The sequence below is a fragment of the Hemicordylus capensis genome, chromosome 3, assembly GCF_027244095.1.
Source record: "Hemicordylus capensis ecotype Gifberg chromosome 3, rHemCap1.1.pri, whole genome shotgun sequence".
NCBI lineage: Eukaryota > Metazoa > Chordata > Lepidosauria > Squamata > Cordylidae > Hemicordylus > Hemicordylus capensis.
The window spans coordinates 359,169,879-359,180,253 of record NC_069659.1 but is presented as its reverse complement, the minus strand read 5'-3'; the positions used below and the strand labels follow the sequence as shown (position 1 = coordinate 359,180,253).

The 10,375-nt window shown below is 64.5% G+C and overlaps 1 protein-coding gene across 2 annotated transcripts in view; it reads right to left on the bottom strand.

Moving 5' to 3' along the window:
• Positions 1 to 242: 242 nt before the first annotated feature.
• The window catches only part of LOC128349411 (D-beta-hydroxybutyrate dehydrogenase, mitochondrial-like), a 196,840-nt gene continuing 186,707 nt past the window's right edge, over positions 243 to 10,375 (bottom strand). For both annotated transcript variants that reach the window (XM_053305627.1, XM_053305626.1), the window contains 6 exons: positions 8,408 to 8,541; positions 4,530 to 4,596; positions 3,735 to 3,845; positions 2,745 to 2,886; positions 2,327 to 2,479; positions 243 to 1,862 (listed from right to left, as the gene is read on the bottom strand). In XM_053305627.1, coding sequence (XP_053161602.1) covers positions 1,393 to 1,862; positions 2,327 to 2,479; positions 2,745 to 2,886; positions 3,735 to 3,845; positions 4,530 to 4,596; positions 8,408 to 8,502 — 1,038 coding nt within the window. In that variant the 5' untranslated portion in view covers positions 8,503 to 8,541 and the 3' untranslated portion in view covers positions 243 to 1,392. The remainder of the gene's footprint in view (positions 1,863 to 2,326; positions 2,480 to 2,744; positions 2,887 to 3,734; positions 3,846 to 4,529; positions 4,597 to 8,407; positions 8,542 to 10,375) is intronic.

The window sequence follows — 10,375 nt, the reverse complement described above, 5'->3', positions numbered from 1 at the left end:
ATCCCCGGGCAGGCTAGAGGAGGGAGGGTGAGGGGGTCTGAGGCTGGTGACCCGAAGCACAGGCGGGGCCTGGAGGCAGGGAGAGCAGGCCCCGGGAGGACTGCCCTGACCCTCGGAGGCCGCCTCCATGCTGCTGCTGCTGCTGCAGGGCCCGCCCCACCTGCACCCCCGGCCATGATGCAGTCTGCCACTCGGGCGGCGCCCCCCCCCCCAGGAAGACACCAATGGAGCCAGAGCCGCTCAGCTTTGTCACTGTCGTTTAATGTTAATCAAGGCAGGAGGGATTTGATCAGACTTCCCTGCGTGGGGCAGGAGTGTGGTGCCCCCCCCCCCCGCACTTGCAGCAAGCTTTCCATCGGCTTCCAGTGACTGCTTTGGTCGCCTCTTCCCCCCAATCTCTCTCCCGGAGGAGTTGTGCTCCGACGTGCGCACAGACAGCCGAGACTGGACCCAGGGCCAGGCCCTCCTTGCGGGGTCTGCTTCCTCCCTCCGCCCCCCAAGGGCCGCGCTGGCCAGATCGGAGGGCAACTCGGCCCTGCTGGCCCCACCTCTGGTGTGCGTTCAGCGTGGGGGGTGGCGGTGGGGAGAGGGCTGCTCGAGGGGAGGCCCTGCATGAGGGAGGGAGGGAGGGAGGGAGGGGGAGGGGGGAGGGAGGCAGTCCCACCCCCCCAGGAACAGACATTCCTTCCCGGAAGCCTCCTGCCTCCTCCGAGGGCCAAGTTCCCAGCAGGCCTGGCACAGGGGGCCTGCACACACCCTCCAGGGGCCAAGGACAGCGGTCAGGGTGAGACACCCCCCCCCCCCCCGCTGGGGAGTCATCGGTCCTCAAGGGGGCGGAGGGGCCTGGCCCACAGAACCCTCCGACAGGCGCGTGGAAGAAGCAGGCGCAGCGGAGGCGCCCACGGAGGGGCAGGGCTTGCTCGGCTCCCTCCCTCCCTCCCAACAGCTAAATGGAGCAGCCCCAGGCCATCCGGGGGGCAGGGGGCGGCTTGGGGGTCTGAGCCCAAAGCCCACCAGCAGCCCTCTGGGCCGGTCGGCAGCTGCAGGGGGCGGGGCGGGGGGCTTTGTGCCGGAGTCTGCCTCCCAGGGAAGACCTGCCAGAGACAGCAGGAGTCCAGAAGCTCGAATGCTCCCCAGCAACTGCGAATGCAAGCTCAACTTGAGGAGGAGAAAAGGGGAAGAGCTGGAATAAATAGCGCTGAGCTGGGTCCCTCTGAAACACAGACCAGATTCCTGCTTACGACACACACCATGCAAGGAGTAAGTTCTGCTCAAAGGGTTTAAGTTAACGCCACCTTGTGGGCCTAAAATACAGTACTCGGAAACCAACTAACCCGGGGCTACCGCGGAGTCCTCTGCCAAGTGCCTCGCCCTTCCCGCTGCCGCCGCCCCTCAGTAGATGTAGAGGCGGTCCGAGATGGCGGCAGGCATGTGGGTCATGACCTGCATGCGCAGCCACCAGTAGTAATCCATGGGGTGGTAGCGGGTGTAGGGGGAGGTGGAGGTCAGGGCGTGGGTGATGCTGTCAATGACGGGGGAGGTGTCCGAGGAGCCGCTGTTGCAGTACGACTTCATCTTGGCAATCTGCTCGTCAAAGTACTTCCGCCCGTAGTCCCGGCGCACGATCTCGGGCAACTCGTCCCACATCTTGTCGGCAATGGCTTTAATGCGCTCGGGGCTGTACAGGCTGGTGCCGGCAATGAAGTTCCCGGGCTCCACGATGCAGACCTTCACGTCGTGCGGGCGCATCTCGTAGCGCAGGCAGTCCGAGAACGCCTCCACCCCAAACTTGGTGATGCAGTAGGGCGAGCGGGCCGGGTTGGCCATGCGCCCCATCATGCTGCTGATGTTCACAACCCGGCCTGAGGAGCAGGGAAACCACAGTGGAGGAGGGGGAGGGGGGCCCAGATGCCCTGCCCCCACCCACGTCCAGCACTCTGCACTGCAGGACGTGGCCCAACTCCACTGGGCTGCTTCTGGGCACAGTCCGAAAGGAAGAGCAGCAAGTGGGGGGCCGGGAGTCTGCAGCAGCCCCTGCCCAAGGAAAGAGCCCCCCTCGCTGGCCACACCATGGGGCAGAGGGAGGGGCTGCTGCTCCCACCCCACCCCCGCTTCCTCCAAAAGCAAAAGCTCAAGGCCACGGACTCAGGCCGCCCAACCCGCCGAGCTCCCAGAGGGCAAGGGGCCTGTCCGCCACCGCTGCCGCTCTCGGATGTGCAGGCACGCTTGGGGGCCAGCATCCACAGGGCAAGGGACCTGTCTTGGCTCAGCCCCCCTCAGAGTGGCTGGCGAGGGTCTGGCAGGGCCGGGCACAAGCAGCGCTTACCTTTGGCTCGGCGGATGAGAGGCAGGAAGGCCTTGGTGGTGCGGATCGTGCCCCACAGGTTCACTTCTGCCACTTCCTTGTAGGTGTCCATGCTGGTGAACTCAACCTCCCCAAAGGTGGAGACCCCGGCATTGTTGACCAGGCCCCAGAGCCCTGCAGGAGGCGAGCAAGTGAGAGAAAAGGCCTCCCCTCCGCCATCCTGCCCTCTTGCAGCCTGTGCCAAGCTTGCTCCCGAGGAGGACCCTGGCTGGCCGTGCCCACCCCACGGCTGAGCTCCAGCTGGCGCCATCTGGTGCTTGAGGCTTGCACTGCACCCGACGCCCCGTGTGGGAATTTCCTCCACCACCTGCGGAGGGGGGGGGGGGACAGACACACCCTCAGGTGAGCGAGCAAGCAGGCGCACCTTCTCCCTCCCTACCTGTCTGTGGGTCCTTCAGGGTTCCTGTCATGTAGTCCACGGCACGTGCCACATCTTCACTGTCACAGACGTTGAGTTGCACGGTTCTCATCCGGTCACTCTTCATGTTATCCAGGTCCTTGGAGCCGCCGCGCCCTTGTTCCTGGGGAAGGGAGGAGACATTCCTCTCACCACCAGGGGCAGCCACGAGCACCTGGGCAGCTCACAGGGCAGACAAGGCGCCCCCTGCCAGCCCCTCCCTCCCCCCCCCCGGGCCAAGGGGGCCCCTCGGAAAGCAGGGAGCGCCATCGCAGCTGGCACTCCTGCGACCGGGCGAGGGTGCAGGCACAGTCCAGCGGAGGAAGGAGGACCGTGTGGCTGCACAGAGGACGTGAGGAAGGCCCACCCCGGCGGCACCTTGGCACAGGCTGATGGGCAGGACTCAAGAGGGACCGCGGTCAGTCCAGGAGGACGCTTCCAGGTCCTCCGAAGGCCCTTGAAGGGAGGGATGCCGATCCGCTTGGGAGGCCTTTCACCCGGAAGGGGGGTGGAAAAGAGCCTTCTCAGTCCTTGCCCCCCTGGCGGAACTCTCTCCAGCGATGGGCTCTGGGGGTGGGGTGGGGGGCCCACAGGAAGGACCTTTCCTCCTCCTCCTCCTCCTCCTCCTCCAGAAACCGTTGCTCCTGGTGCCGGCTTAATCTGCTCTAGCTGGTGTGAAGCCCTCCCAAGCTTTGATGTGGGGAGCAGGGTCCCTTCCCTCCCTCCCTCCCTCCCTCCCTCCCTCCCTCCCTCCCCCCCAGGCATGCACACACGTTTGCTGAGATCCCGCTCAGGGTGAACCAGGAAGGCCCCCCTCCGAAGCCCCACCGATGGAAACCTCGGAAGGAATACTGGGGGGGGGGGTGCAGCTGAAGCCCGGTGAGCGAGGCTGAGGAGCCGAGCGCGGGCCCCCTCCGGAGGGAGCAGCAGCCCTTGGCTGGCCGGCCAGAGGAGCCTCCGGCCCGGCCTTACCTTCAGCAGGCAGCCGGCATAGATGATGAAGCCCTTCTCGTGCAGGTGCTTGGCCAGGGCGAAGCCAAAGCCCGAGTCGCAGCCTGTGATGAGGACGGGCCGCTCGCCGATCTGGAAGGAGGCGCCGAGAGAAGCCTGCTGGGGCCGGCACAGAGGCAGGCCCCGGGGGACAGGCGGGACCCTCCCTCCCTCCCAGGCCTGGCCCCCCCCCCCCCGATCCCGGCATCAATCCGCACGCTGTGCAGTGTGTGTGTGTGTGTGTGTGTGTGTGTGCCTGCTTAGCGCCGCCCTTTCTGATGGAGCCGGGCTGTGCCCCGGGGGGGGGGTGGTGCTGGGAGCCCTCCCGGCCTCCAGAGCTCTTGCAGGAGAGCCCACCTGCTGCTGGGCCACGGGGGCCTCAGGCAGGGAGAGCGCAGGGGCGGCCCGCTCCGCAGGGGGAAGGAGAGCAGCCCCAACACCCACAGCTCAGGGGCCCCCAGGGGAGGAAAGGGCCCGGAAGGCACCTGGAAGGACCCCCCAGCCTCACGCAGCCCCCGGCCAAGGCCAGAAGGGTCCCGCAGGAGGCTCAGAAGCAGCCCTGCTGGATGGTGCGAGCAAGGAAAGGGGCTCCCTCCCCACACAGGCCAGCCAGGGGCCTCCGGGAAGCCCTGCCGGCAAGCCTCTCGCCCGCCGTGCCACTCCCACTGGCTATCCCCAGCATGGTAGACTGCCTCTGAAGATGGAGGCTCCATACGGCCACTCCAGCTCCCAGCTGCTGAGAGGCTGCTTCTGCTGGAGCCGGAGAGGGAGTCTCACCTCGTCGACTTCCGTGTTCGCGGACTGCTGCTGCTGCTGCCCCCGGAGGGTGGAGACCGAGAAGGGCCTGCGAGAGAGAAGACGACACATTTCCCCGAGACTGGGCGGGGGGGGGTGGGGAGAGCATCGGGGCAACCCCACCCCACCTGGCTGCCCCACCCCCCACCCAGCCAGCCCTCCAGGGGCGGCTCGAGGAGAGACCCGGAAGCCTCTGAGCCGCTGCCAGTCCAAGCGCAGCCAGTTCCGTGCCCTGCCGGGACTGGAGGAGGCCAAAGCTGCCCCCGGGGAGGCCGGGGGCTCCTCTGGGAGAGGCGCCGGAGCACTTCCATGCCTGCTGAATCTGGGCACGGAGCCTTCAGGGAGGGCAGGAGGCCGGTGCTCGGGCGGGGCCAAAGCCCAATCATCGGCACACCACTGCCTGGGGAGCGCAGGGGGAGGGGGCGGCACGTGGAGCCCCCCCCACCGCTTCCCATGCACATGTCTCTCTGCAGGTGGCCCACAGCCACCAGACTAGTAGCCATGGATAGACCTGTCCTCCATGAATTGATCTAAACCCTTCTTAAAGCTATCCAGGCTGGTTGCCATCACCACATCCTGTGGCAGAGAGTTCCATAGATTAAGCATGCATTGTGTGAAAAAGCACTTCCTTTTGTCGGTCCTAAATTTCTTAGCAATCAGTTTCATGGGATGATCCCTGGTTCTAGTATTATGAAAAAGGGAGAACAATTTCTCTGTCAACTTTTTCCAAACCATGAATGATTTTATAGACCTCTATCATGTCACCCCTCAGATGTCTAATTTCTAAACTAAAAAGCCTCAGATGTAGCCCTGCCTCATAAGGAAGGCGCTCCAGGCTCCGGCTCATCTTGGTCACCCTCTTCTACTCCTTCTCCAGATCTAGAACGTGCTTTCTGAGGCAGGGTGACCAGAACCATGCAGAGTCCTCCAGATGTGGCTGCACCAAAGTTTTGCATAAAGGCATTCTGATACTAGCCGTTTTATTTTCAACCCCCTTCCCAAAGATTCAAAGCATGGAATTGGCCCTTTTCACACTGAGTGGACACTTTCAACGAGCTGCCCACCATGATCCCAAGGTCTCTCTCCTGGTCAGTCACCGACAGCGCAGACTCCATCAGGCAAAGCGTCAATACGGAAAAGAGGCAACTATAGGGAGACGTGGCTGAGGTGCATAAAATTCTGCATGGAGTGGAGAGGGTGGACAGAGAGACCTTTTTCTCCCTCTCACCACACGAGAACCAGGGGTCACCCCAGGAAACCGAAGGCAGGGGAATGTAGGACCAACAGAAGGAAGTATTTTTTTTCCACACAACATATAATTAATCTGTGGAATTCTCTGCCATGAGATGCGGTGATGGCCACTAGCTTGGTTGACTTTAAAATGGGCTCAGTCAGATCCATGGAGGACAGGTCTATCCATGGCTACTAGTCTGGTGGCTATAAGGCCACCTCCAGCCTCAGAGGCAAGAGGATGCCTCTCCATCCCAGTTGCAGGGGAGCCACAGCAGGAGGGAGGGATGGCCTCAGCCCTTGCCTGTGGGCTCCCCGGAGGCATCTGGTGGGCCACTGTGCGAAACAGGATGCTGGACCTGCTAGGTTTGGGCCTAATCCAGCATGGCTATTCTTATCAGTGTTTATGTGAAATTGGGTTTTTTTTTGCCTCAAAAAGCATCACTTTACACTCGCATTTGCCATCTGGTTCCCCCCCCCCAAGCTTGGAGAGGTGCTTTTGGAGCTCCTCCTCGCAATCTCTTTTGGGTTTCGCTCCCCTCCACAGTTTGGCGCCGTCTGCAAATGGCCGAGCCCTCTGCTCTGGCTCCTGCAACGTCCATCAAGTCCACCCATGAGCTGACCCGGCAGGCTGTTCGGAGCAGAGAAATCCCATTCACAGGACGGTGCATTCGGTGTAAGCGTCTTGATGCAGCGTGAAGCTCTTGCAAGGCACTGGCGCGCCAGAAAACACAAAGCCCAGAAGCAGCAGCAGCGGCAGCCAGTGCTCCTGGAGGGGACTCCCTTCTCTGGGGGTCCCGGCACACAAGGCAGGCAGGCAGAGACCACCAGCACGGGGGGGGTGGGAGGGCAGCGCCCGCCAGCGGATCCTCGAAGGGGCTATGCTTGTCCTGGGTTGTGTGCCGAGCTGGGACTCCCCAAAGGCCAAGATCCTCTCAGCACACCCCCATCCGCCCCACACCCAAACATCTGCCCTCCGCCCCCAGCCCGCACTCGACCTCTGCCCACCAGGCCTAGCGGGAATCCCCAGCTCCAAGTCGGCGGGGTGGGGTGGAGTGGGGTGGGGGGAGAGACAAGGCTTACCCTTTGCACCCAGTGTCATCTTGCTTTGAAAAAGAGGGTCTAACCTTCCCCGGACCCTTTTCTGATATGAAAGGCCAGGAGGGGAGCTGGGAAGAAGCAGCCCAGATTTCTGTGGGTCCCACATGGGGCCTCTTTGGAAAGCCGTCTGCCCAGCCGAGGGCCAGCCGGAAGAAGACAGGGACAGAGGCAGCTGCCTTCCACCAAGTCAGGTCTTCGGTCCGTCTAGCTCGCGGCTGCCGGCAGCGTCTCTCTCGCAGCCCGCCCTGGAGATGCCGCCGCCAGGGAGTGAACCGAGGACCTTCTGCCTGCCCAGCAGAGGCTCCTGCCCCGAGCTGCGGCCCCATCCCCAAAGGTGGCCCATCCAGGCACTGGCCACAGCAACACCTGCTCAGCTGCTGCCAGGCACTGAAGCTACGTGCCCTTCTTCGACCATGCTCTGGGACCCATCCGAGGAGCCCTCCTCTCTCAGGCCGGCTCCAGCCCCCCAGGCCAGAGCACCTCCCGGCAGGGACGCACTCCGGGCTGCTCAGAGGTGGGAGAAGCAGTTTCTGGGGCCGCCTGCTCCAGACCTCCCAACCCTCACCCTCCTCAACCACTGAAACTCAACGGCAAGTTCAGCTTTGCCCGATTTCAACGGGACTACTCCGAGTAATTTTCCTGGCTCCGTCAGCGGCTGCTCTTCGGGTGCGGCAAGATCCGAGATTCTTCAGAGCAGCCCCCCCCCCCGCCCCGCTTGGACCGGGCCCCACTCCGAGCTGCGCCTGGCCTCAGCCTGCAGAGTCGAGCCTGCTGCCTGGGCGGAGCTGGCGGCCTCGCTTGCTCCGGCTCTGCTCGGACCCGGGACCAGCTCCTCCCGCCCCCCCCCCCCCCGGCAGCCAGCAGTCCGTCCTTGCAGGCAGGGGTGCAGCAGGGGACCCAGGCAGGGGGGCCCTGCTGCAGCCAGCGAGGTTCCCCAAGGAGCCAGACGGGCACCCTCGCTGTCCGGGGATCCCTCCCGCCCCGGCAGGGCAGGGGCCTGGGTCTCCAGCTCCAAGGGCCACAGGCTCCCTCTCAAGAGCGGGGACCTTCTTGGAAGACACCAGCCCTTCGGGGGGGGGGAGTGCGGCCGCTGGGTGCAGGTGAAGCAGCGCCCCGGCAATCCAAGGCGGCCGGCCGGCCGGCCAGCCAGCCGAGCTTTGTGACGGCTAGCAGGCGAGGAACACCCCCACCCCCAGAATCCAACTTCCCGGGAATCCCTGCCGCTTTTTCTTAACTTTCTCTTGGTTCAGAGGCAGCCTTCTAGGCCCTGCGAATGTGTGAGCAACGCCTGGACACGGGAGATTCCCCCAATGCCAGCAATGGGCAGGGGGCAGAATTCCAACTGGGTGCAAACATTGGCGTGCTTGCGTCAGCAAATGTGGCCCTGCAGGCAGAGGAGAAGGCAGCCACGCCAGCCCCAGCGGGGGGATGCTGCGGCGAGCCCTTCCGGAGGGATCCCCTCCCTTCTGGGTGCGCGGCGGAATGAGGCCTGCATGCCCTTGCCTGCCCCCCCCTCCCAAATTACTCACCGGAGGCTGGTGGCCGCATCCTTGAGGTGTGGGGCTTTCAGGGCCAGCTGGGCCAGAGGCCGGGAGATCCGGGTGGCAGCTAGTAGGGTGGCCATCGGTGGAGGCCTGGAGAGTCCGAGTCTTCCTCTGGGGCTCTGCAAGGCAAGGCGGCCACAGCACCTCTCCTTTATTTGCTCCCAGCTTTTACGACCGGGCAGACTCCAGCCGCTCAGCCTGCCATAAAACAGGGCCCCAGGGAGGAAGAGGAGGCACCGGCCCCCGCCCAGAAGGGCAAAGCTCCTGCCGCTCCTGCCAGACGGCAGGGAAGCCCCCGGCTCACCAGGAGGCAGGAGAAAGGGGGCCACTTGGAATGGGGCCTGTTTCCGGAACGGCACCCCCAGCAAAGCCCCGCACTTTGGGTCCTTCCAAACAGAGGCTCCCAGTGCTTGGGCACCGTGCAAGCGAGCGAGCAAGCAAGCAAAGTTTTTTTTTTTTAAACCCCAAAGGATTCTGGAGTCTGAAGCCAGAGAGTCACACAAGCGGGAGCTTCAGGCTCACCTTTGCCAGGGACCAGGAAGGCAGAGCAGAGCTCGAGTGCTGACATTAAGGGGCGGCGGGGGTGTGTGTGTGTGTGAAGGACGTTCCCAAATCTCCAGCCCTGGATCAGAGCTGGATGCAGGCCCTGAGCAAGAGGGCCCACCCGAAGGCCCACAAGAGCCGGGCCACACAGGGCCTCCCAACCACCCACTGACTTGCGAGGGTGACTCGGCCACGGGAGGCGAACCCCCCCCACCCCCCACCCCCGCGGAGCGCTCTGGCCCAAGCGTGGAGTGCATTCGCCCACTCAGGACAGCAGGCAGGCCCGTGGCCAGGACTCAGTGCTTCCGGGCATCCCCAGGGGCCTTCTTGGGGGCAGGGCCATGCGCAGGGCATCAGGAAGAGGCTCCCCCCCAGGTCCTCCACCGGGAGGAGGGAGGAGCCCCACCCCGAGAGGTCAGGAGAGCAAGCTCCAGGGGGGCAGAGGGAGGGAAGTGGGGCAGGGCTGCTCCCCGCAGGCTGCCATGGCCAGAGAAGCCCCCCCCCCCGGCGATCTGGCTCCTCTGCCCAGGGCACGGGGGCCGGGAACGCTGCCCGCATCTCAGAGCACTTGGGTGCTTCGTCACACCTCCGAGGGGAGAGAGGGAACTGGGTCTGCTTGCCCATGACTCCAGGGAGGGCAAGGTCACTGGCCGGGGGCCAGCCCGCCCCCCCCCCACCGTGAGACGCTCTACTGGTGCAAGGTGAGCTGGGAGGGAGGGAGGGAGCCAGCCAGGTGAGGGGTCATCTGCACAGGCGGCGCTGATCTGCAGGTGGCTTTATGGCCATTCATAAAGCCTGTGTGTGCACAAGAGGAGGAGGAGGAGGAGGAGGAGAGGGGAGCAGCGGCCGGACTGACTGCATGGCGCAGGGGAATCGGGGGCTGGAGAAGGCGATAGGCCACCGGGGTGGGGGGGGGGTGCTGGTCCGCCTCCCTGCCAAATCGCCCTGCGGGAGGAGAGACGGGCGCACACGGTCCGGACGCAGCCAGGCCTTCACCAGGGCAGGCGGTCATTGTCACAAAGTCCTTGCAATTTCTCCTGACCCATCAAAGGCTGGGGAGAAACGCTCAGCCAGCAGGGCCCGGCCAGCTAAGGAGACCGAGAGGAGGGGAAGACCCTCTGTGTGGCCGCTGCCCCGCCTGCCCGCCCTGGCCCCACAGAGCTCCCCAGGGCCGGCAAACGAGGCGCATCTCCCCTCTGTTTCCAAAATGGGGGGGGGGGAGGAGCAGAGTTCTCAGTTTCCCATTTGCAGGTTTGAATCCCAGGATGCAGGCATGCCGCAAGCGGCCTCTTGGAGCCAGAGGAGCCGGGCCACAGAGCTGCTGGCCGCCACAGCCACCAGCCAGCCCTGTTGGGCAACCCGAAGGCTGTGCAATGCACCCACGGAGGAGGGGAAAGGGCACGGCCAGAG